General features: G+C 42.6%; 1 protein-coding gene across 2 annotated transcripts in view; it reads left to right on the forward strand.

Moving 5' to 3' along the window:
• extl3 (exostosin-like glycosyltransferase 3) overlaps positions 1-22,226 on the forward strand; it is a 39,144-nt gene extending 16,918 nt beyond the window's left edge. The window contains exons 1-6 of one of the 2 annotated variants that reach the window (XM_080883448.1): positions 6,013-6,235; positions 7,474-10,095; positions 11,753-11,880; positions 15,988-16,132; positions 16,227-16,355; positions 18,335-22,226. In XM_080883448.1, coding sequence (XP_080739574.1) covers positions 7,957-10,095; positions 11,753-11,880; positions 15,988-16,132; positions 16,227-16,355; positions 18,335-18,544 — 2,751 coding nt within the window. In that variant the 5' untranslated portion in view covers positions 6,013-6,235; positions 7,474-7,956 and the 3' untranslated portion in view covers positions 18,545-22,226. Of the gene's footprint in view, positions 1-6,012; positions 6,236-7,473; positions 10,096-11,752; positions 11,881-15,987; positions 16,133-16,226; positions 16,356-18,334 lie in introns of those variants that run through there. The other variant, XM_080883447.1, reaches the window with a different exon arrangement.
• The last annotated feature ends 876 nt before the right edge of the window (positions 22,227-23,102 follow it).

Genomic DNA, 23,102 nt, shown 5'->3' on the forward strand with positions numbered 1-23,102 from the left:
TACCCAGGCCCATCTGTCATGAACTCATTCCTCCTCTCCCGCCCCTTCCCCGGTCATCACTCTCTGTCTCTTTCTGTTTATCTACATCTCTGTCTGTGTCTGTCTGCGCAAAATGGTATTCAGCAGAGTTATAAATACTCATGATTAGACCTAGTGATATTCGCTTGCAAACAAGAGGGCAGTTTAGTGTGGATTTTCTGTCTGCCTCTGTTTGTCTCCGTCTCTTTTAATGCACACACGGATATATAAAGGGCATCGCACCCATACATTATGTACGGAGTAGGAGGTGATCCACACGGAGGGCGAAATTAATTGCTCCTTCTCTGGGCGATCATCGCACCGATACCCCTCATAGTGATAACGGCCTCATTGTCATTTCCTCAGCATTATTTGATAATGAAAGAGGGAAGAAATGAGCATCCACTGAACCGTTTTCAGTTCATAGAGCAGTGTGGAAAAGTATTTCATCCTTAAGCTGGTGTACAGTCAGAAATCTTTCTGCATGGTTTTTGGTGTGGAAGAGGTGCATATTCCAAAAAATAGCTTCTCTGTTTATGATATGTATGTTAAACACACTCAGTAACTGGTGGGGGTTTTTGTTTTGTTTTGTGTTTTTGATGAGAATACCTTGGTAAAATCACTGCAGTCTCTCTGCAACACAAACTGAAGATTGTAAAACTCATAAAGTAAGGATTTATTGCAGGAATCCTGCCAGTGAGAGGCAATTTTTTTTCAACTGTAAGATCATCTTGGAGGGTGTCGCTTGTGGTGGTGTTGAACTGCGTTGCATAATTTAGCAGTGTTTAGCCTACCCCTACAGTGCTTTTCAACAGATTTAGATTGATTTGTGACAGTTGCGGTTGGTAAGAAATGTGTCCATGAGTGTGGCTCTCTTAAATGAAATATTAAGCAGAAATATTTTTGTTTCTCATCTTCAGATATTTTATTTGTCAAGTACTCTATGACAAACAAACAACAATATAATCAGTTCCAGATGAACTTCAGCTCCATTGTCTTGGATGAAGTTGATGGCTAGCATTCTTGTCCTTGATCTGCAGCATCTGGGCTTTCATTGTGCTTAGTGTGATCCTCTGCTAGCAACAGACCTGTCTAAAACTGAGATAAAGTACATCTGACTACCGTATGAAATCAAACACAATGAATTAGGGGAAGCATCAGGGCTCACTTTGGGGTGAAAAAAGAATGTGAGGATTGTTTACTAGATTGTAGATGACAGGATAATAAGAATGATGATGATGATGATGATGATGATAATAATAAAATATGTTAGACATTTGGCAAATATACCCCGGAATTTCACCCAAACCATTTGTGGAAAGACACTACTAATATAAAAGAGAAAAGTCTGATCATTTTTCATTTGCATGCACAGTATATGAGTAATGCCTTATGATATGCATTTGGAACATGAAGAAGTCATTAATAGGCTTTCATATATATATTATATAGTCTGGTATGTAAGATTGCTCAGGTTAAGCAGTTTGGAAACAAAGCCAAAGAAGAGAGGCTGAGATGGTTTGGACATGTGCAGAGGAGGGATGGTGGCATTATTAGGAAAGGATGCTGAATGTGAAACTGCCAGGCAAGAGGAGAAAAGGACAACCACAGAGACAAGTCATGGATGTAGTAAAGGAGACATGCAGAGGGTTGGTGGGACAGAGGTGATAGGGTGAGATGGAGGCAGATGATCCATTGTGGTGTCCCCTAAAGGGAAAAGCTGAAAGAAGAAGACGAAGATAATAGTCAGAGGTAGGTGGAGTATGAACTAGTTTGGGATCGGTGTGATTTTTATAATTGTTAAACCACATAAAGTTGCAACATCATTCACTGTTATGTGCTTATTCTGGAAGCATATTTACAACCACAAAATGAAACAGCAAACATCACAAATGAAATAAAATGAAATATTTCAAGCAAGGTTTAATGCTACTCATCAAGTAGCTTCAGCAATTTAAATAGGACCATCAATTGCTAGCTTTAATCAAGTACTCTTGTCTTGTCATAACTCCTATGAGTGCCTTACAGTTATTTCTGTAACATGCTAGTGATAAAAGTCCTTGAGATGCCTCTGTCAGCTGTCTGCAGATGAGCTGTGATCCATGGCTACAACAGCTGCTCCCCTCACACAGCCCTACCACTGTGCCTTTCCTGCAGCTGCCTCCACCTCCCCACCACCCCATCACCTCCACAGGGAATGCCATGCTTCGAACTCCTCGATGAAATTACAATTAATTATGGGAAAGGTAGTATGCAAGCACAATGAGCCCAAAGCCCCTTAAGGAGAGAGTAATGCATCAGGGTAACCTGGAGTCCCAGCAGGCATTAAGCTTTTCTCAAGTGCAGAAGCGTGTTCTTCGAAGACCTGTTCTTACTGGCCCAGTAAGCTAGAACTGCGTACATTTAAATTAAGGTTTCGGTTTTGCCTAGTATTTAACTACAGTGGTATGTTAGCGATGCATTAAAGTGACAAGAAACACTGTTTGACCTTTTACATATTCTCCCCAGCTAGGAAAATAACAAGTAGTAAAATGAAATGCAAATATGATAAACTCGATTCCCCCCTCAGAGCTCTACTGTAAGGTAAGGTGTTTAGATCATTTTTACAATAAGTGGTCCCGGTCCTACAGTGCATATAAGCTTCACACTGCTGCAGTATGTGCTAAGTGGCTGAAACTAGAGAGATACTGTAGCCTACTGTATTGTGTGATGCATTGCAACTTTGTCCTTGAGCGGTGTTATTTTTGAACATTGTCTTTTAAGTATACTGCAAGCTGTGGAAACAACAGGCTCAGCTATTTCACGTCATTGACAGCGGTGTAACCGGGCGTTTTTCTACAGGAGTGGCCAGGTTTATTACTTATTCCTTTAATATAAGGATTCATAATGGAATAATAAGTAATTCATTGGATTTATACTTTTTTCATGAACTAGATTTGATTTTTAACATTTAACTGAATAAAAATCCCACATTGGAACATTTACTTGTGCAAAACTTGTGCAACATAACTGCTAAACAACTTGTTTTCTTTAGATTTGAAAAAATAATCAAAACTCCTTTTGCAAGAGAATACAGGCAGTTAAATATTTCCTTCTGCCCTTGAATCTATGACTTCTTCTCGCTGTCTGTCAGACTCGTCATCTGCTGGCAGAAAAAAAACCCTCGCTCTCGACTTTGTTGCAGGATATGTCATTCCTCAGAAACTTCAGCTTTTACTCATTCACCAGCTGCTCCAGCAGCAGCCTTCCTCCGTGTCACCCCCCCCCACTCATGAGATGTGGTCCTTGAGTCGGACCGATTGTAGCCAAGTAAAAACCTGTTATAGCCGAATGTCACTGCTGTCTGTGTTCTGTGTTTCTTAAAGGAATTTCCGGACCGTCTCAAAAAGCACTGCCAGGTTGCAGAGACTGTTCAAACATTTATACAAGCTCTTGCCCTCAAATGCCAGCAGCACCCCCACTTCTTCATTCAGGCTCTGAGCCGAGCACCTGCTGCTGTCATTCTTTTCACCTCACATGAATACGTTTGTTAATTCCACACGATGAATTGCAGAATGTTTGCAAGCATCACAACATAGATTCTGTCCCATTTTTTTTTTTTTTTTTTTTTTTAAGGTTTTGTTTCCTGATTTGTCTCAAGCTGTGAAATTGATCTGGATTAATATAAAAACCAGTCCTGCATCAAACCAGTTTTTATTCCTCTAAATCAAATTAACTCTCCTGGACTCCCACATTCTGTGTTATTCATAGGACTGACCAGCAATTTGCTGACTGAGTCGTTGGTTGCTCATTGCACACCATGTTGAGCAAGAGTGTTTTTTTTATCTGGGTCATCAGCTGTGCTTGAGCTTCTCCTTTCCCTTGAGAAGACTACAGAACTCCTGGTTTAACTGCATCAGAGGATTTCATCCTCTGAAAAATGAATGGATTGCATATCAAATGCATATTGATTTTCTACTTGAGTAATGTTATATTTGTACTATAATATACAGTGATTAGCCATCATAATGGAAAATCAGTGTGAATAATTATGACATTTGCTGCCTGCGGCCATTCAGTTAGAGTTGCAAAGTGGCTTTGTGTAACATTGTAAGTGCGCACCGTGATGTATAAGGTGAAGGCAAGGACAGGCATGCCGCTATCGCTGCGTCTCAGTGTTTTATGTGGCGCACTGTTACATCTCTTCTGCAAAAACCCACAAATGGAAATGGCTACAATAACAGCTCTTTAGGTGCTTCACACCAAACCAGCTTGCAGCTCAGCTGTAGGTAATGATGGCATTATCATTGATCCCCCACAAAGTAAGTCCACAGTGATCAATGCTCTCCCATGTGTTTTCCATGCAGACAGCAGTGAGATTAAGCCGCCTGTAGCAGGAGGCCAGACAGTCTGCAGATTAGAAAGTTACAACTGAAGGGACTGAGATTTGGTTTTATCTATGTGTGTGTTGCTCTGTCTCCCAGAAGCAGCTATAGGAAGAGTTTTAGGCCAGCATGTTTTTGGCTTTGGATTAGACCCGGCAGTAGTGTTTGCCAACATCTGCCGGCCATTACCCGGGTGACACTGGCAGTCATGCAGTGATTAATCGGACTGTTGTGATAGTTCCCGTTCGGTCACTCTGCACCTCAGGCACATCACTTAGCAGCAGGATGGGGGTCAGCGTTCACAGAGTCATATGTCCTGGGAGCTTTCTGTGTGTACCTTCCTAACTAAAGCAGAATGCAGGCCTTTAGTTACTGTGCAGGACTATCTCATATTAACCTGTCATGCTCTGCATTCCTGTGTGCAGTTCCACATTTGTAGCCTGCAATGTATCTATTGCACACTGATACCCCGAGACTAAAACGTGTAGAAAATTAAAATCAGTTACAGATGGTAAAGTTATTTTAATCGTGTAAGTATGTGTGTTGCTGTATTACAGCTCTGATTTGCACTAGTTAATGAATGCTTTTGGCAATCTACGTTTGGTTATTAAATTATTGTTTTTAAATAACTATAAATATCTTTGACAAACGAAGCGATTAATGGTTCATAAAAACAAACAAAACATCACTGCTTGCTTTTATGTATTTAGTGTTTATCTGGTTTATCTGGTTTCAGTGGTTTTTCAAGCAGAACTTTTTGAGATTTCACTCCTGGTGATGTGAAGATTTTCCCATTTGGGGTGGCTGTAGCTCAGAAGGTAAAACAGGTCATCCACTAATTGGAAGGTTGGTGGTTTGATCGCTGGCTGCTGCAGTCTGCATGCCAAAGTATCCTTGGGCAAAATACTTTCTTCAAGTTTCTCTCTGATACATCCTTTGGAGTGTGAGTAAAGAAAAGAGATGAAGCGCTGCCATGTTTTTACAAATATTCTAAACAGGTGCTCATCAGTAGGGTGAAATGACTAAAAAACTTGCTGAGATTTAAAAATATCTAATAAAAAACTAGAAGCAAGGAAATGCACGACCTACGCGTATCGACTAAAAAGTCTTCATCAGGGAAAGATAGAAAGCACTTAGAAAATTGCTTGTATGAATGGGTGAATGAGGCATGTTGTATAGAGGTGGTTTGAGTGCTCAAGTAGAGTAGAAAAGCGCTCCAAAAGAACCAGTTAACTAAAACATTGCAGACAAAATGGTTAGTTTATTCAAAATTGTTGGCAAAAAAACCTCGTTACTTTCCTGTGTTGTAAACCTATTTTTGAGGGATCAAAAGGAAAAAAAACCCAAAACATTTACACAAAGCTGCACACAAGTTATGAAGAAAAGATGTCTTGTCATCACAAAAACAAATCTTTTACAGATTTCCCTTATTGATATTATGCAACGTTTTCAGACTTGCGGCTTTCAAATTTGCAGATCTATGGCGGTCATTCTAGGCAAGACGGGATCACATGCCTGTTGTGTGATTGGCCGGCCCTTTTCCTCATTCCTCTCCTTGACAGGCACGCTCACAGACAGATGCACAGCAGCTGTATTGCAGGATGCAGTTTTTCAGGGCGCAGTAATCTCTAAACATCAGAAATGCCAGCCACATGGATGCAGCAAGGCGACGTGATCACTTGAAGCAGACAGAATGAAAAATGGCTTTTCCCTCAGTTTGTTTTAAGATCTTATCTGCGTGCGCTGTGATCAAACCAGGCTGCAATGAAAGCGTTACATCCACAGATGTTTGAATCTACCAGTAGCCCAGGGAATAACATCCTTATCAAGAGGAGCTGTTATGTTGGAAAAAGGTAAACATCACCTGCATTCATCTGGTCTCTGCGACTGTGTCAGTCGGACCCGCTTTATCGAGGCTCGCTCTCAGTGTTGTGGGTTTGGTAACGTATTTGATAAGGTCTGTTTGGCGCTTGGCCTCTCGCTCGACATCCTCAGGGCTTGTGGTGTGATGGATTTGTGGCATGCTGCTTCTAGAAGGAAACAGTCTGTAGTGAAATTTAGATTATGCTTATGATGTAAGAGTCTTTAAGAGACATTCAGGGCTGTGGAAGAAGAGGTGCTGTGACTTTCAGTATTGCTGGTTTTGCCCTAGAGCTATCTTTTCCCAACATCTGCACACTGAAAATGCAGCTCCTGGGGTCTTTTTTCCCCCCCTCTACTTTATTTTTATTTTTTAACCAGTTCTGAGCTGTAAGGTACGCAAGGTTATTCTTGCACATACTCAGGAACTGAAATAAAACCAGCAACCCTACAGCTGGTGTCCTTTGTGTGTGCCTGAGCCTTTTTCTTTCCTGAGCTAGTGGAGATAATTCAGCATCACTCTCTGGGATAAACTGTTATCAAGGATGCTGAGTAATTTGAGGCAGTGATGAGGCTGGGATGCAGGCGGAGGCCTTTAATGAGATTTGCTCGAGGTACTCTTGGTGTTGGCTCGCTGTACGTTTGTAGTTTCGCAGTGATGGCTCTCCCTGGTTTTCTGCTCTTTCTGTGTGACTTTAAAAAGAAAGAAAAAGATACCTACCCCCTGGTATTTTGCAGCATACGGATGTTTTTTTTTCTCCAGGCAGTCATGCACAGAATGCAGCAAAAAAAACAAAAAAAAAAAACAACTGGATAAGCTGCAGAGTCTTGCTCTATACAGAAATATTTATTGTGGATGTGGAAAGCTTAGCTGTAAATATTCCATATACACAGTTATTAACTGTATTTATATTTCTGGGCTTTTTACCTCTTGCATATCTAAGTAAACAAACTAGGCCGCCCTTATTAATGGGAAAGTGACAAGTGACCAATCCTGCTGTGGCTAATGAGTTTGCTTTACTAACTGCACCCAGCCTTCATCAAACAGAATTATACATCTAGCTCAGCTTTAAGTTTTGAGGTGCATAAAAAAAGTAAATATTTTGCCATATTAAAGCTTAATGCCAAACAGCTTTTCTTGCAGTTAAACAGAAATTCTTTTTTTTTTTTTTCTTGCTGCAGATAATTAGTGTCATTCATTAGTTCTTTTTCCTGCTATTCTCCCTCTCAGGTTTCTGAATCAAGGAGGAGGAGGAAGAGTGGATTTCTGAGGCACAGTCTCTGGAGATATTTCTCATGAGGGGTGGATGAAAGATGGATGGAAGCGGCCCCTCTCAGCTGTCACACTCTGACCTCTGAGTAGCTATGTATTCCCTGCACCCAACGAGGAGGAACCCCTCCCCAGATGTGGGGCTGTCTTCTCACCCAGAGTTGGATTAATAGCCAGAGCTCACAAAAACAGAATGGCATTAGCTTGTGCAGACTATGACTCATCAGAGTACAGGTGAGACTGAGTCTCTAGCCGATACCTGCAGGACTCTTAAGGAGAAGTAATCAGCCTTGGATGACCTTCACAGAAGGATAGAGTTATACCCCAGGTTTGATGAATTAGTGTCTATTCCACTGCCTTGTTGACAAGGTCGGCCATGGCTGCTGCTGATCGCCAGAGCAATGGTTCCCTGAAGGGACGAAGAACAGACTGAGAGAGTCAACAATGCAGCGTAACGGTGGCGGCGTGGGCGTCGGAGGCCAGCCGTGGATGTTTCGCCGCGTGCGTCTCACGTGGCTCAGTTTCATGCTCTTCTTCATCCTGGTCTTCTTCCCGCTTATTGCCCACTACTACCTCACTACCATTGATGAAGCTGGGGATCGCGACAAGCACATCTTTGGGCCCCGGCCTGGTGGCGAGCTGTGCGAGGCCAAACATGTGCAGGACTTGTGCCGTATCCGCGAGTCGGTCAGTGAGGAGCTGTTGCAGCTGGAGGCAAAGAGGCAGGAGCTCAATGGGGAGATCGCCCGACTTAACCTGCGCATCGAGGCTTGCAAGCGCAGCATCGACAGTGCCAAGCAAGATCTACTACAGCTGAAAAATGTTATCAGCCAAACGGAGCATTCTTATAAAGAACTGATGGCCCAGAACCAGCCCAAGCTGTCGTTGCCCGTCAGGTTACTTCCCGACAAGGAGGATCCGGGGCTGCCACCACCCAAGTCTCCACGCTCCTGCCGCCTGCGCTCCTGCTTCGACTATGCGCGCTGTCCCCTTACATCTGGGTTCCCTGTATATGTCTATGACACAGACTCCTACCTATGGGGGAGCTATATTGACCCTCTGGTAAAGCAGGCTTTTGTTGCATCAGTTAAGAGCAACATTTATGTAACTAATAACCCCAACATTGCCTGTCTGTATTTGGTTCTGGTAGGAGAGCTGCAGGAGTCCCCTTCCTTCCCACTGCCATCTCCTTCAGAGCTGGAGAAGCAACTGAAAGCTCTTCCTTACTGGAGGTCTGATGGACACAACCATGTACTGGTGCATCTCTCTAGAAAGTCTATGACACAGAACTTCCTGTATAATGTGAGCACAGGGCGAGCAGCAGTTGCTCAGTCCACTTTCCTAGAGCAGCAGTACCGTGAGGGTTTTGACCTAGTTGTGTCCCCGCTAGTTCATGCCCTCTCTGAACCCAACTTTTTAGAAGTCCCACCTCAAGTTCCCGTGAAGAGGAAATACCTTTTCACATTCCAGGGGGAGAGGGTGGAGTCCCTGAGGAGCAGCTTACAGGAGGCACCGCCCCAGTCTTTCGAGGAGGAAATGGAAGGAGATCCACCAGCCGATTATGACGATCGCATAATCGGCACCTTAAAGGCAGTGCAGGACAGCCACTTGGATCAGGTCCTGGTGGAATTCACCTGCAAGAACCCGAGGCCAAGTTTGCCAACAGAGTGGGCTCTTTGTGGAGAGAGAGAAGACAGACTGGAGGTCCTCAAGGTTTCTACCTTTGCCCTGGTGATTGCTGCAGGAGATGGACAACTTGTAGCATCAGCAGGCTTTGGGATGAGGCTGTTTGAGGCTTTAGAAGTGGGGGCTATCCCTGTTGTCCTGGGGGACCACTCCCGACTGCCTTACCACCAGTTTATTCGCTGGAGTGAAGCTGCCATTTTGGTCCCCAAGCCCCGTGTAACAGAGCTACATTTCCTCTTGAGGAGCCTGTCAGACAATGACATGTTGGCTATGAGGCGACAGGGCCGCTTTCTGTGGGAAACGTACTTCTCAACCTCAGAAAATGTTCTCAACACCATTCTGGCCAGTATCAGAACCAGCATCCAAGTTCCTGCTGCACCCATCAAAGAAGAGCCAGTTCATGAGATTCCTCACAAAGCCGGGAAGTTGGCTGGGACAGATGCCAACCTGGCTGACAATGGTGATCTGGATTTGGGTCCCGTCGAGACGGAGCCTCCTTATGCCTCTCCACGCTTTCTCCGCAACTTCACATATACAGCTGCAGACACTTACAGATCATGGAACCGGGCCCCGGGGCCCTTCCACCTGTTTCCTCACACTCCTCTTGACCCGGTACTGCCCTCTGAAGCCAAATTCCTTGGCTCAGGTACTGGTTTCAGGCCTATTGGAGGAGGTACAGGAGGCTCTGGAAAGGAGTTCCAGGCTGCTCTGGGTGGGAATGTTCCCCGAGAGCAGTTCACTGTAGTCATGCTGACTTATGAGAGGGAGGAGGTCCTGATGAACTCTCTCGAGAGGCTGAATGGACTGCCATACCTTAACAAGGTAGTGGTAGTGTGGAATTCTCCCAAGCCTCCTTCAGATGACCTGCTGTGGCCAGACATCGGCCTGCCCATTGTGGTGAGTGTAGAAAGATTGATCTTTTTTACGTGCAACAATTTATCTAAATACCGTTGTTATAGTAAGTTTTTTTTTAAGTAAGGAAATCATCTCGTGCTCATCCTTTCTCTCTGAAATGCAAAAAGGTAACCTGCGATGTTTGATGTGTCAGATGAAAAGTTTCTTTGAGTACATCAGGATCAGTCTCTTTGAAAATCTGTTGGAGTCCATACAAATTACCAGCAGCTTTACTAAAAGGATTGAAGAAGCTTGACACCCATGAATAATAAAATCTGTGCCTTTGAACTAAGGATGAAAAATCAAATATTCATGTGGTTCACATCCACACCATTAGGTTGTCACACTGACTTTCTTCACATGTGGTGAGCTGATGGGGAGGTACTAAAGAATTTGGTGGTGCCAGACTGAAACTGAACACAATCTTTGTCAGTGAATTATTTATATTATTCATTTGGTTAAATTCATCAACTAAATTAACCGATTAATGTGAGTCTTGATAGCAAAAAACAAGTTACATCCTTGTAACAAGCATTTTTTCCTTACAAATCGTAGATGACGATTAAGCATCATGCCCTCATGCTCCCATCACTCTGAAGTAATGGAAAAAGGTCCTGTGGTCTAATGAGTCCTCTATTACAGAGTCCAGTCTTTATGCTCCTTGGCAAATTGAACTTTTTTTCCCTTAGCCACTTAATCCCTTGAGTTGTCTTTGCTTTGTGCACGTGAGAATCCTTTTACTTTAACTGTTTAACACAGTTGTGACGTCTACTTTCAATTTAAGATTTGATTTCACTACATTTTAAGCCATTTGCAGTTAAGGTTTCAGTTCACCACTATCCCTATTGCAAGTCGAAACACATTAATCGCAGCACTAATTATCCAATTATTCGTTCTTACCTATTTACTTGGTTAAATGCAGATGGGAATGTCTCTTTCCTCTCAGCAGGGCAGAGCTTTTATAAATGCAGAGTGTTACTGTTAGCTGCCCCCTTATTCACCGGGGATCACCACAACAGGTAGCTCCACATGTTTGATTCGACAGTGTTTTTGTACCCAGTGCCCTTCCTGATGTAACCCCGAATGGATTTCTCTCTTCCTGGGATTGCACCAGGGATCTGTTGGTTGGAAGAATGTGTTAATGACTACACTGCAGAGCTGCTGTGTTAGAGCTGCATTAAAAAGGAAGAATGACGTTTAACGTGAAGACTCCACACCTCAGCTAAGACGTTACCGTGTTGTATGTGCTACATACAGTTCTGAGATTGTAATGGAGACACAGCCCTGTGTTGATCAATCTATTTGATCAACACATTATTTCTGCATTACATTCCTGAAAAGGTTTTCACATGATGCACCAAACACAGATACCAATATGCATCTGTCATCAGCATCATTACAGGCTGACTGATATGGACTTGGGCTCTAACTGGTCTCTAAAATGCAAATTTTTGGCACCGTTTTAGAATAAAGTGCACTTAAAGCACTTCAGCTTAACAGCTTGCATCTAACAGCGATTTGCAGTAAGATACAGGAAACAGCGTTTTTAGAAGCAGTCACTACATAAGCAGGTACTACTAGATCTCATCTAGACTACTACTACTTCTCTAAAACGTGCCTTTTATTAAAGCTCTTGCTGCCTCTCCTCTCCTGCCTGCAGGTGGTCCGCACAGAAAAGAACAGCCTCAACAATCGCTTCCTACCCTGGGATGCCGTGGAAACCGAGGCAATCCTGTCTATCGACGACGACGCTCACCTTCGCCACGATGAGATCATGTTTGGTTTCAGGTGAAGAAAAATGTTTTTGCTATCGCCTGGTGCACACTTGTCATTTCATTTGGTGTTTCGGCGTGCTTATTAAAAGCGTATTAACCCACCGTGGAAATTTTGCTGCAACATTGAAGATGAAAAGTTGATTTAATTAGAATTTTGCGACAAAGATCAACAGAAAAAAAGTCCCTCCTAATTCTAATGTGATAGCAGAGCTCTAAAAAGGGAGCTAATTACAACTGCTAAGTACAGTACTTGTTTAATTATTTTCATTTTTATTGGTGTTGTTTTGTCTTGCAAGTCATTAACTGGAACAACAATTCATAGATAAATTAAAGATGATACGTTGTGAGCGGTGCTTTTCTCAAGAAAAGTGCTTCTGAAGAAAACTGAACGTAAACATTGAGCTAAATAAAAAGGAAGGAAGGGAAAATGCTCAAAATAATGTCGAAACCTCACGTTCCTAAAAAACACTGGATCCGACAGAGAGACTGAACCTCCTGCTAGAGACCAAAGTATAGAAAATAAAAGGGAAATGTGCTGTCAGCGTCTTGCCCATACAACACTCGGATGAGCTGAATATGAAGGCCGTGCTTAAACCAATTAAATGATCAAGCGCGCCGTTAAGTTATTTTGGTTTACAACCTCTCCCCTCTGTCAGACTTGTCTACGACTCGGTGCTGCAGCAGCTTGTCGAGGCAGGCAAAAACTCACTTGCCGAGCACGAGTACGGCGGGGTCATTTGTCACGAATTATCTCAAACTCCCCCAGAATTACACAGGAATGTTTCCCAATCTCCGCTCTCGCCAAAGAGGAGAAGCCATTCGGCAGCCGAGTGCGTTAGACATTTTAAGTGGTCTCACATGAACTCATTCGAGACTTTAATTTGCGCTTTGAGATTTCTTAGCTCTGTGAGTCCGAAGTAGGAATTTCAAGCATCCAATTTGAGGTATCGAAACACTTTTTGTGCACATTCCTGCAGTGAATCATAAGAAAAAAAAGGCTATATACTAATGGAAAAGAAAATAATTAATGCTTGACAGGAAAATGGACACATTGCTTACTTGGCTAACAAGTTGAAACAGATGGATTTGAAAGGACAGCATATGCACAGACTCTTGAAATCCAAACACAGAAATTTGTTTTTAACTCTAAAATAAAAGGGAACCATCACACAGTGTCTACATGTTGCTTAAGAAGTCTTCAAATATGTCAAATGCTTATTTATGAATAAAAGCCATTAAATTATTTAATAAAATTCAGTTTATCTTTGGTCACAAATTTCAAGCGCGCAGTGCTGCTGTTCTTGCATATTTTGTGCATCTAGGTCACTCAGTGCAACTGCATAGTTGAGGCCAAGCTTTAGAGTTTACTGACTGGGAGTGCAATGACCAAATATTATTATTGGCTGGCGTTTTCCCCGTTATCTGATTTTAAGCAAATTAAACGGCATTTATTGGTGTTTGATAGCTGAATTTTGCAAAATGTTACAAAATTGCATAAGAGATGAAAAGGTAACAGGTAAAGAGGTAAAAATTATGTCAATAAAGATACATTAGCTGTCTTACCTGTTGTAGCTTATACCTATAAACCTCCCTAATGCAAAAATCTTCTATCCGCAGGCCCGGTGTTTACTTCTGAAAAAGTGTGTCGCTTTTGATTTGTACACTGCTCAAAGAAATTAAGCGAACACTCAATCATCACAGTGGAACACAAAACCAGTTAAACTTCAGGGATAACAATCTGTCCCGTTACGAAGCATAAACCAGAACTGGCAGGGCAGCCACTGGCACCCGCTGTCTTGACAAACGTAGCTGGATCACACCGAGCACATGTGACAGGCGCGATGGAGTCTGGAGACACTGACAAATATTATGCCTGGAACATGATGTTTGAAGAGATTGGGCACAAGTGGCTGACCTGGCGCTTGTGGTTTTCTCTGGCAGTGGAACTACGTGATGCTGGTCTGTGAGCACAGGTCCCACAAAAGGATGTCAGGCTGTCATGCCGCCCTCACAGAGTCTGATCGGTCAGTCAGAAAACTGAGTAGCCTAATGGAGGTCATTTCAGCTTTTCCTCATGCAAGGGATGTTTTAAGTTATGGTCCTGCTGCTGTAGCTGTGTCCAGCTCTCCTTGTGTGGTCATCCATCTTCTGGCAAAACCTACTCATGCACAAGCACATATGGATGTTCCAGCCTGGAGGAGCTGGACTATCTGTGCAGTCTGAATGGACCAGTAGTGACGATAACAATAACAAAAATTAAAACTAGAGAAATATCACTTAGTAGGAAAAGGAGAGAGCAATGGCCTGTGGGCCACCATCTGCAAAACCACTCCGCTTTTGGTTGGGTTGTCTTGTTTTTGCCACAGTGCACATCCATCCATCCATCCATTCGCTTCCACTTATCCTTTTCAGGGTCGCGGGGGGCGCTGGAGCCTATCCCAGCTGTCATAGGGCGAGAGGCGGGGTACACCCTGGACAGGTCGGCAGTCTGTCACAGGGCCAACACACAGGGACAGACAACCATTCACACTCACATTCATTCACACCTAGTGACAATTTGGATTATCCAATTAACCTATCCCCACAAGCTGCATGTCTTTGGACGGTGGGAGGAAGCCGGAGTACCCGGAGGGAACCCACGCAAACACGGGGAGAACATGCAAACTCCACACAGAAAGACCCCGGCCTGATGTTGGAATTGAACTCAGGACCTTCTTGCTGTGCGGCAACAGTGCTAACCACCGTGCCACCGTGCAGTTTTATTTATATAGCAGCAAATCACAACAACAGTCACCTCAAGGTGCTTTATATTGAAAGGTAAGGACACCACAATAGTGGAGAGAAAATGTCTAAAATCAAAAAAACAGGTATGAGACAGCACCTGGCTAAAATGGGAAGGAAGAACTCCCTTTTAACAGGAAGAAACCTGGCAGACATTTGCCATGACTGTTTGGGGTTGATTGTTCTCACTTTAATTTACACCATAGGGGCTGAAATGGATTCACAGTGATAGATGCTTTCTAACTGGACAGATTTTTAACCCTAAAGTTTAACAGACCTGTTTATTAGACCTGTGTTATACTCTGATGATCAACTGTTTCTCTAATTTATTTATTTTTCTTTAGGATTGTATTTCCACTGCTCAATAGTTAAGTTTTAAATTGGTTTAAAGTGGTTTATTAGGAGGCTATCAAAAGCTATTAATGTATGTAGTTTTTGATTCAGAGTAGCAGCGAGTAGGTGAAAGGATACAGAACAGTAAACAGATTTTGATGTGTTCTGACACATAGCATTATATTTGGTTCTAAACACTTAATTAGAAAGAATCCAGCTTTAAATGTTTCCATTATGTTGTTGAGAGCTCCTCGACAAAACATATCAGTATCATAGTTTCTAACAGGGAAACTGTATTTCTGGTGTTAAAAGATGTGTAAACCTAAATCAGTCAGACGATTTATCATGGCTTTGATATTGTCTCTTTGTGATTACTATCCAGTATGCTGTAGTGGCACAATGTGATTAAAGAAGTGCAAGTGTTAGAAAATAGAGAGGCATGTGTCGTCCTTTGTATTTGTATTCATGATAAATATTATTGTTACAAAGACTAATTATTTTGTAAAACAAATTTACCATATCAGTGAAGACGAGATTATTCTATCAGGCGGCCTACAGGAGGACATTTTTTATTAGGCATAGCACGACACAGTTCAATTAAAAGAACATGTTTATACAACTGATGGAACTGAATTCATTGGCAAAACAGATAATACAAAAAAACCCCAGTAAAAGTGGGTTTAAAACAATCTCTCTATTTGATTGAATTAGTGCGTGCGCTGTAATAATTGGTGATTCATTAAAATATTATGTTCTATTATGTCTCACAATGCTTTTCCTAATATGGGCCACAATTTATGTTGTAAGCCGCTGAGTGTTTGTATGTCGTTTGTTTGTTTAGGATGTTATAGTGCGCTATGAAAGATTTGTGACCCCAGGAGCTGAAGCTGCTGTATTGCTTCAGCTAACAGCAATCGTGCTAAACTAAACTGCACATGTAAACACCCTGCATCTTAATTAACTGATTTAAATTGGAATATTTTGTGGACTTCTCTGGGTGGCTCAGAGTGTGGCGTGAGGCCAGAGATCGCATCGTAGGTTTTCCTGGGAGGTATCACGCGTGGGACGTCAACCACCAGTCCTGGCTCTACAACTCCAACTACTCCTGTGAGCTCTCCATGGTCCTGACAGGAGCTGCCTTCTTCCATAAGGTCAGAAAATGAAAACGGCTACACGGTAGGTTCACATCTGGCTGTGTTGGAGCATATCATTTACATATTTCCCCTTGTCCTTGTCTTCTCGCAGTACTACGCGTACCTGTACTCCTATGTGATGCCCCAAGCTATTAGGGATATGGTGGACGAATACATTAACTGCGAGGACATCGCCATGAACTTCCTCGTCTCTCACATCACCCGCAAACCACCCATCAAGGTCAGTGACAGAGCATGCAGTCTGGCTCTGGGGGCTTTGCACCTCCTTCAGGACGTGGGTATTTATATTTCTGCCTGCTTAGCCTTGCCATTACTCAAACTGGCATATCCAATATTCCGCACAAATTATACTTTTTAAAAACACAAGATCGAATCCGTGCGTTACGGCAGATTTCTTTTCTTCTCTCTTTTCTCCTGGATTTTTATTGGAAGAACATTTATTGCCGCTGAGCACACTTATGGCTAGGCAAATAATTATAGCAATCAAGCTAGGGAAGCTGTTAGAAGAGAATTGTCATTGCAGCCCTCACTTTAAGTTCTTTTTGATTTAGTGGGGTGTTAATATTCAGGGGCGTTTCAGAGGGGAATTAAGGACGTCTTTGATGGAGTGTGTTGCATGACAGTGTTTTCGCTGCTAGGAATAAGTCTTGTGAATAATGAATTTGGGGCAACTTTGAACGAGTCCTAAGCGGTGAGGGAATCTATTTTTCTTTAAAATAAGACAAATAAAGAAGAAAATAAATGTATTTTGTTGTGCCACTGGTGAGGAATTGATATCTTGTGCAGATTTTTCAAGCTTGTTTCTTCTCCTCTTCCTACAATAATAAAAACAGCTGCTAGAGTTTGCTTTGGTTTGTTGTCAGATTCAGTAGCTTGCTGCAATCTAGCTGATTGCGCTAAAGTTGACATCAACTGTTTGCTTGTAATGTTTCAAGCTAACATTTTTTTAAACAACTAAAATATGATAAAAAGGTTTGACATTGATGGCTTGAGAAATTATACAATGCTAGAAACAAACGATGGACATGTTTGTCAGGAAAGTCAGCATGGGCGTGGTTAAAAAGATGCACTGTTTTTGCAGCACATAGTCATGTTTCAAACAGTGTTGTTTTAATAGTTTCAAAATAAAAGCAGACCACTTCACTGCTGCAATAACCTGATAAAAATGAGAGCAAATTGTAAATTAACTGGTATTTGTAGCACCTTTCTACTACAAGACTCAATCAAGTGCTTACGAAGAGTCACACACACTCACGCTTTGATGGATGCATCCCTGGAGGAGTCAGGGTTCGATCCACCAACGTTGGTTTTATATTAATTTCCCTGTTCGCCTTCCGTGCTCCCTCCGACTCTTTTTCTTTTCCCGTGCAGAGTTTTCAAAAGTTGCTTCAGTTTTTCCAGCATCAACCATTTCAGCTGCTTTGGAAAATCTATCAACTGCTGCTGTAGGAAAACAGAAACGTTATCCTCTTTCTGCTTTGGCTACGTGATCAAGCCTTTGTTTACCCCTTTGTTTAGAGTAGATGTCCTACCACATTTGGTACAGGGCATCAGTGAGCTACTGGATCTTCCACAGTTCACTTCCATACATTAACATCTCAGCGGTTCACAGCTGGATTCAGGTGTGGGGAATGTGGGGTCCAGTCGGTGGCATCAGTGTCCTCATGATCCAGGTAGTGCTTACAAACCCTGACTACATTAACCTGGGCGTTGTCTTGCACCAGGAGGAATGCAGGGCCCACTGCACCAGTATTAGGTCTGAGGGTTTCATCCCTGTACTGATGGCTAGAATCTCGAGGTCTGTGTGACTCACATGATCACTGATTCACTGCCAAACTGGTCACGCTGGATAATTTTGCAGGCAGCACAAAGTTTGCCACGACATCTCCAGACGTTTTCACATCTGTCACATATGCTCAACATAAAGCTGCTCATCTCTGCAAAGAGAACAGGACATAGGTGGGAGACTTTCCCGTTCTGGTGTTCTCTGGCGTTTGCCGATCAAGCTACGGGGTTTAGCATGTATTAAATCATGGTGCATTTAATGATGATTACTGGCTGTCTATTAATGATAAACTTCTTCCCTCTCACAGCAATGTTGTGAAGCACCACTTGCTGAAACTACATATAATTACATTTCAGTAATGCAAACTCGAGTTTCTTACATTTTAAGCACTAACCCCCTGCTGTCTATTTTAGGTGACGTCTCGTTGGACTTTCCGCTGTCCGGGCTGCCCTCAGGCCCTTTCGCACGACGACTCGCATTTCCACGAGCGACACAAGTGCATCAACTTCTTCGTCAAAGTCTACGGCTACATGCCGCTGCTGTACACGCAGTTTCGTGTGGACTCGGTGCTGTTTAAGACTCGATTGCCCCACGATAAGACCAAGTGCTTCAAGTTCATTTAGCGTCTGGGCGAGCGTCAGCAAAGAGCCAAAAGCAGGGTGAACTGAAGGAGTGAAAAACAGCACCTTCCACTGCAAGCAGTAATAAAGATGGATGGGTGGGCTGCAGGGCAAATGGAAAGTAAGCCCAGAAAGACAAGTTAAAAGCTGTTGGCTGGCGGTCTAATCAGCAACACTACTGAAAATGTGAGGAGTGGAAGCTGTAAGGGACCACTGCCAACAAAAAGAAGCCTTTTCAGTGGATGTCACTCTTTTTCCCCGTGTTCTCTAATCATGCTCAGTCATCAAACCACTAGCTGCAGATGTCATTTGCACCTCTTAACCGCCTGCTGAGGAGCGAGGGCGGGGTGTACACAGTGTACAGAAATTCTCCCAGGTTAGCAACACCTGATAATGGGGTTGGCGAGTAACTGACAGATGCCAGGCTGCGTTTGACCCAGCAGACTTTTAACGGTTTCAGCTGAGAGATCAAACAGCACACGGCCGCCACTACGATTTTGTTTTACGGTTACAAACTGTACGTCTTGTACATGTATATGAGCGAAGCACTGAAGGTCAGAAGTATTTTATTGATCTTTTTTTTTTAATGATGTCGTTTAAGTGTAAATCTTTATGTGGAGTGAACCTTTTCCACAGCCCCTGCCTGTGGGAGATCAGGCAGGACCTCGATTGAAAGTCAGCCCAATCATGTTTTAAGTATCGTCGAGTGCTCAAGGGGGAAAATTCACTTCAGCGGTCACCATAATGCCTCAAATTTGTCATGAAAACCAGCCACCATGTTGTCATTTCATATTGCTTACACGATCTGGACTCGGTGGAAGTGTTTGAAACAGCTTGATTTTTTTTTTTATACTATGATGTTTGTAAAATTAGACGTTAAAAAGTAGTATCGGCTAATCAATGTTCGCAGGTAAAGTGCAACAAAGTCAAGAATAACAGCTGCCAAAATCAACAAAACATTGACTTTATTATTGCTGAAAGTTTTCAGTGACGGTCAGAATTATGGGAAAATCTTAAAGAGAACAATGATGTTTTGTTTAAAAACACTTACTTTGTTTCTGGTGGAGAAGTGGAGCAGGATATCAATCCCTTTCTCCAAACAGGCTCTTAAATATTAAATCAAAGCCAACAGCTGATGACCCTAACGTAGCATAAAATAAAGACTGGAAACTACCGTGGCTCTGCTTAATGGTACCAAATACTGCCCAATTGCACCTGTAAAGCACACTAAATAATCCAATGGTTCTCAAACTGTGGGGCCAGCCCCACTCTTGGGGCATAGACCCCCTGAAGGCGGGGCTTGGAGGACAAGGAAAGAACTCCGAGCTAAAGTGAATGGAGATGGGTTTTGTATTGTAAATAAATTGACGCTATGACGCTGACATTTATTTTACTTTAACATTAAACTTGTTATTGTCACAGACAAGTAGGAGTGATTGAATTGCGTTTGATTCGTGTATTGCTTTCCACCTGCTTTAATACTGATGATTATGTCGGCGGGCTTGTGTATGTTCTCTACAGAGGAAATAAAAAGAGGAGGATGATGGGGAGAAAATGTGTAGTCAGGTCCACAGTAGTGTATATATACCACCAAGGAGAGCAGCCAATCATATTCAACCTTGCTAACACAGCAGCGAATGAGCTTATCAGCAGAAGGGGTAAACAGTATTGAGTCATAACATTTGCCTGGCTCTTTAATCCCCTTCTTACAGTTAATAGGAACCGTACACCAACAAGATGACATTAGCAAACTTGACGGTTGTAAATTCCTGGTCTGATGGGCGGCTGGGTTTGTATACAGTAGTGTAAAACCCTGGGTGTTGGGCATGTTATAAAAGCTTTGAGAACCATTGAATGAACCCTTTTTGATTCATTTTATGGGGAGATTTGCTAAGATGTTTATACCGTTTCCAGTCTTTGCATTAAGCTAACAGCTGCTGGTTGTAGTTTGTTCAGTCACAGTAAGGAAAACAGGTGTTGGAAACTATCGCAGACAAGTTGCACTCATCAGCCCTGACTGACTCAGATTGATTGCAGTCAGTTACCACAATCTGTCTTCATTTGTAACTTAGGCAGCACTTCTGTGCAAGCCTTTGCCAATCTGTCAGAGTGATTGCATTCGGTTGAAGTCACACCACGACTGTTTGGAGACGGGTTGGGTTCTAATAGGCAACTGGTGCAGTCTCCTCTGAATCAAAAGTGCCCAGAGTTTGAGGGTGCTGCTTACTCAACCTGTAGGCAACCAGTTGCAAAAATGCAACAAAAAAAAAAAAAACTTCAATGTTTTGTTTTGTTTTTTTCATAGTCACAAGCAGGTTGCCATCCTATTTTTACTCCAGTGTGACCATGAGTGGTTTGTACTCTCCCTCCTCAATTTTGAACCTTAACACGAGCCATAACAAATATGAGCTTGCTTTCCACCAGCTGGCAAGCCTGTTTTCTAAACTGTACAACTTGTCTTTAAACACTTCTGACTTTTCAGTACAGGTATTCAGTATGTTCCACCATAATCACGTCATCCCTCTGCAGAGAACTCTCCCACCTCGGACAGAAAAGTCACTTTACAGTGTCGCCATATTGGTTTCACTTCATCTTCGACTGTTGCTTGATGAATGTTTTCTTTGCCAAATAGGTACGTTGTCTGCTGCTTTCCAGCGTAGTTTGCAGGTGCAGATACTAGGTGAAAGGATGCAGTCTGGTACACCCACTTCCACTCTGCATGGTACTTGACCAGGAGTCAGTCCACTGGAACCCAATCCATCATGTACGAGTGCTTTATTTGACCTTGTCAAGACTTAATTCATGCAATCTAAATAAAAAGCATAAGATTCTTATAAATGTCATTCAGATTATGTTCTGTGAGGATGTTTTTATCAAACAAAATGTCATAAGGCCAGGGTTCCTGTGTATTTATTGAATATATTACTGAAAAAGATTTGTTTTTTAAACCGATACTGAAACATGCAATAAACTGTCAAGATATTGTAGTTTAATAGACCTGAAAACAAAGAAATCTCAACCTGACTGTCAAACTTGTCATTGCCAAAGAAAACTAGCTGGTGCCACTGACTGAGAGCTAACGGATGACTTGTTTTTAAAAAGATTAACTTGCAAACAGATAGTGAGGGGACAATAGTGGAGTTTCTTTAAATCCAAATCGCCTGCTCCATATTGCTACTCTTGCTCCGTAATCCCTCCAAGTGAAACATAAAAATGTTGGATCAGGCCTTTTTACCCAAGAGGGATAAACACGGAGCCAGATTTCTAATTAGTGTGGGCGAAAATGGCTGCGCAGAGTCCAAATTTCCACTTTGTGTTGCTGCACTGAACTAGAAAAACCAGCCTGGCTCCTAACCTCATCACGTCTGAACACTTTTATTGGCACTCCAGGGGCCTCATAATTACCTGGCTGACTCTAAAACAGTCCTCGGGGCTCTGTTGGGGTCAGCTGGTGTTCCTCCGGTCCCTGTAGTTCCCACCCTCGAGGATCTGTGGCACAGCTGGTTTTCTGTGGCTCGGAGCAGGATGCATTTGCCTGGAAGGCTGCAGTCACTCTGCTAGGTGTAGAGTTGTGAAAAAGGGAAAAAAAAAAGTGCTCCTGGGTCTGATCCCCAGCTGTGGGCGACCTGCAGCGTTGTACCAGACTGATGACTGATGACAGCGTCAAACATACCATTGAAGGCCAGATGAATGGAAATAAAAGCTCTCAACGTTGTTAAAAAAAATATGACTCTTGTCCTTATTCAGGTGTCTGTTGGAAATCTGCTCCTTAGACTTGGATCAGGACATTTTGGGAAGTAATTATTTGCTCTTTAGTGGAGTTCTGTCAAGGGGGGAGGTGCTGCATATATTGGCAACCTACTACTTCCCAGAAATTTCCCATTTCTGACCACAATGCACTTATAGTTGGAGTTCCTACTTGGTAAACTTTGGTGGGGCTTCTCAGCTTTGACGTTAATATTTTCCATCATTCCCCGAAATGACAGCTTTTTTTCCAGGTAATAAAACTAACCACCTACCTTCAGGTGACCTTTTTAGCTCTTTGGTGTCTTCGGTTAAGTGAACAACACTTACCTGTTTAACTTCTTACTAATGCAAATATCTCATCGGCTCAAAATAGTCTCACTGTTTTTACGGTTTTCTTAACAAGTCAGAGTGCTCGGTCCTAAAAAGGCCTCCAACGTCACAACCTAACCTCAACCTAATAGAGCACTTTTGGAATGTGGTGGAACGAGAGATCCGCATCATGGATGTGCAGCTGCGTGACGCTATCATGTCAATATGGACCAAAAATATCTGAGGAATGTTTCCTGCACTTTGCTGAATCTACGCTATGAAGAACTGTGCCTAATAAAGTGTCCAGTGAGTCATTTTTCTCAGAAATAAAACACTGTTTGTTCCACTTTGTGCGCAGATCAAAAATTTGTAAATGACTTTTCCCCCCTTTGTGGTTTTTTTGAAAATTAAGGCAGAAACCTTAAGAGATGTGAAACATATATCATGTAGTTACCAGTTGTTCATAACCTGCTACACAAAAATTTGATTTGTCGGGCAGACCTTT

The sequence above is a fragment of the Rhamphochromis sp. 'chilingali' genome, assembly GCF_963969265.1.
Source record: "Rhamphochromis sp. 'chilingali' genome assembly, chromosome: 5".
NCBI lineage: Eukaryota > Metazoa > Chordata > Actinopteri > Cichliformes > Cichlidae > Rhamphochromis > Rhamphochromis sp. 'chilingali'.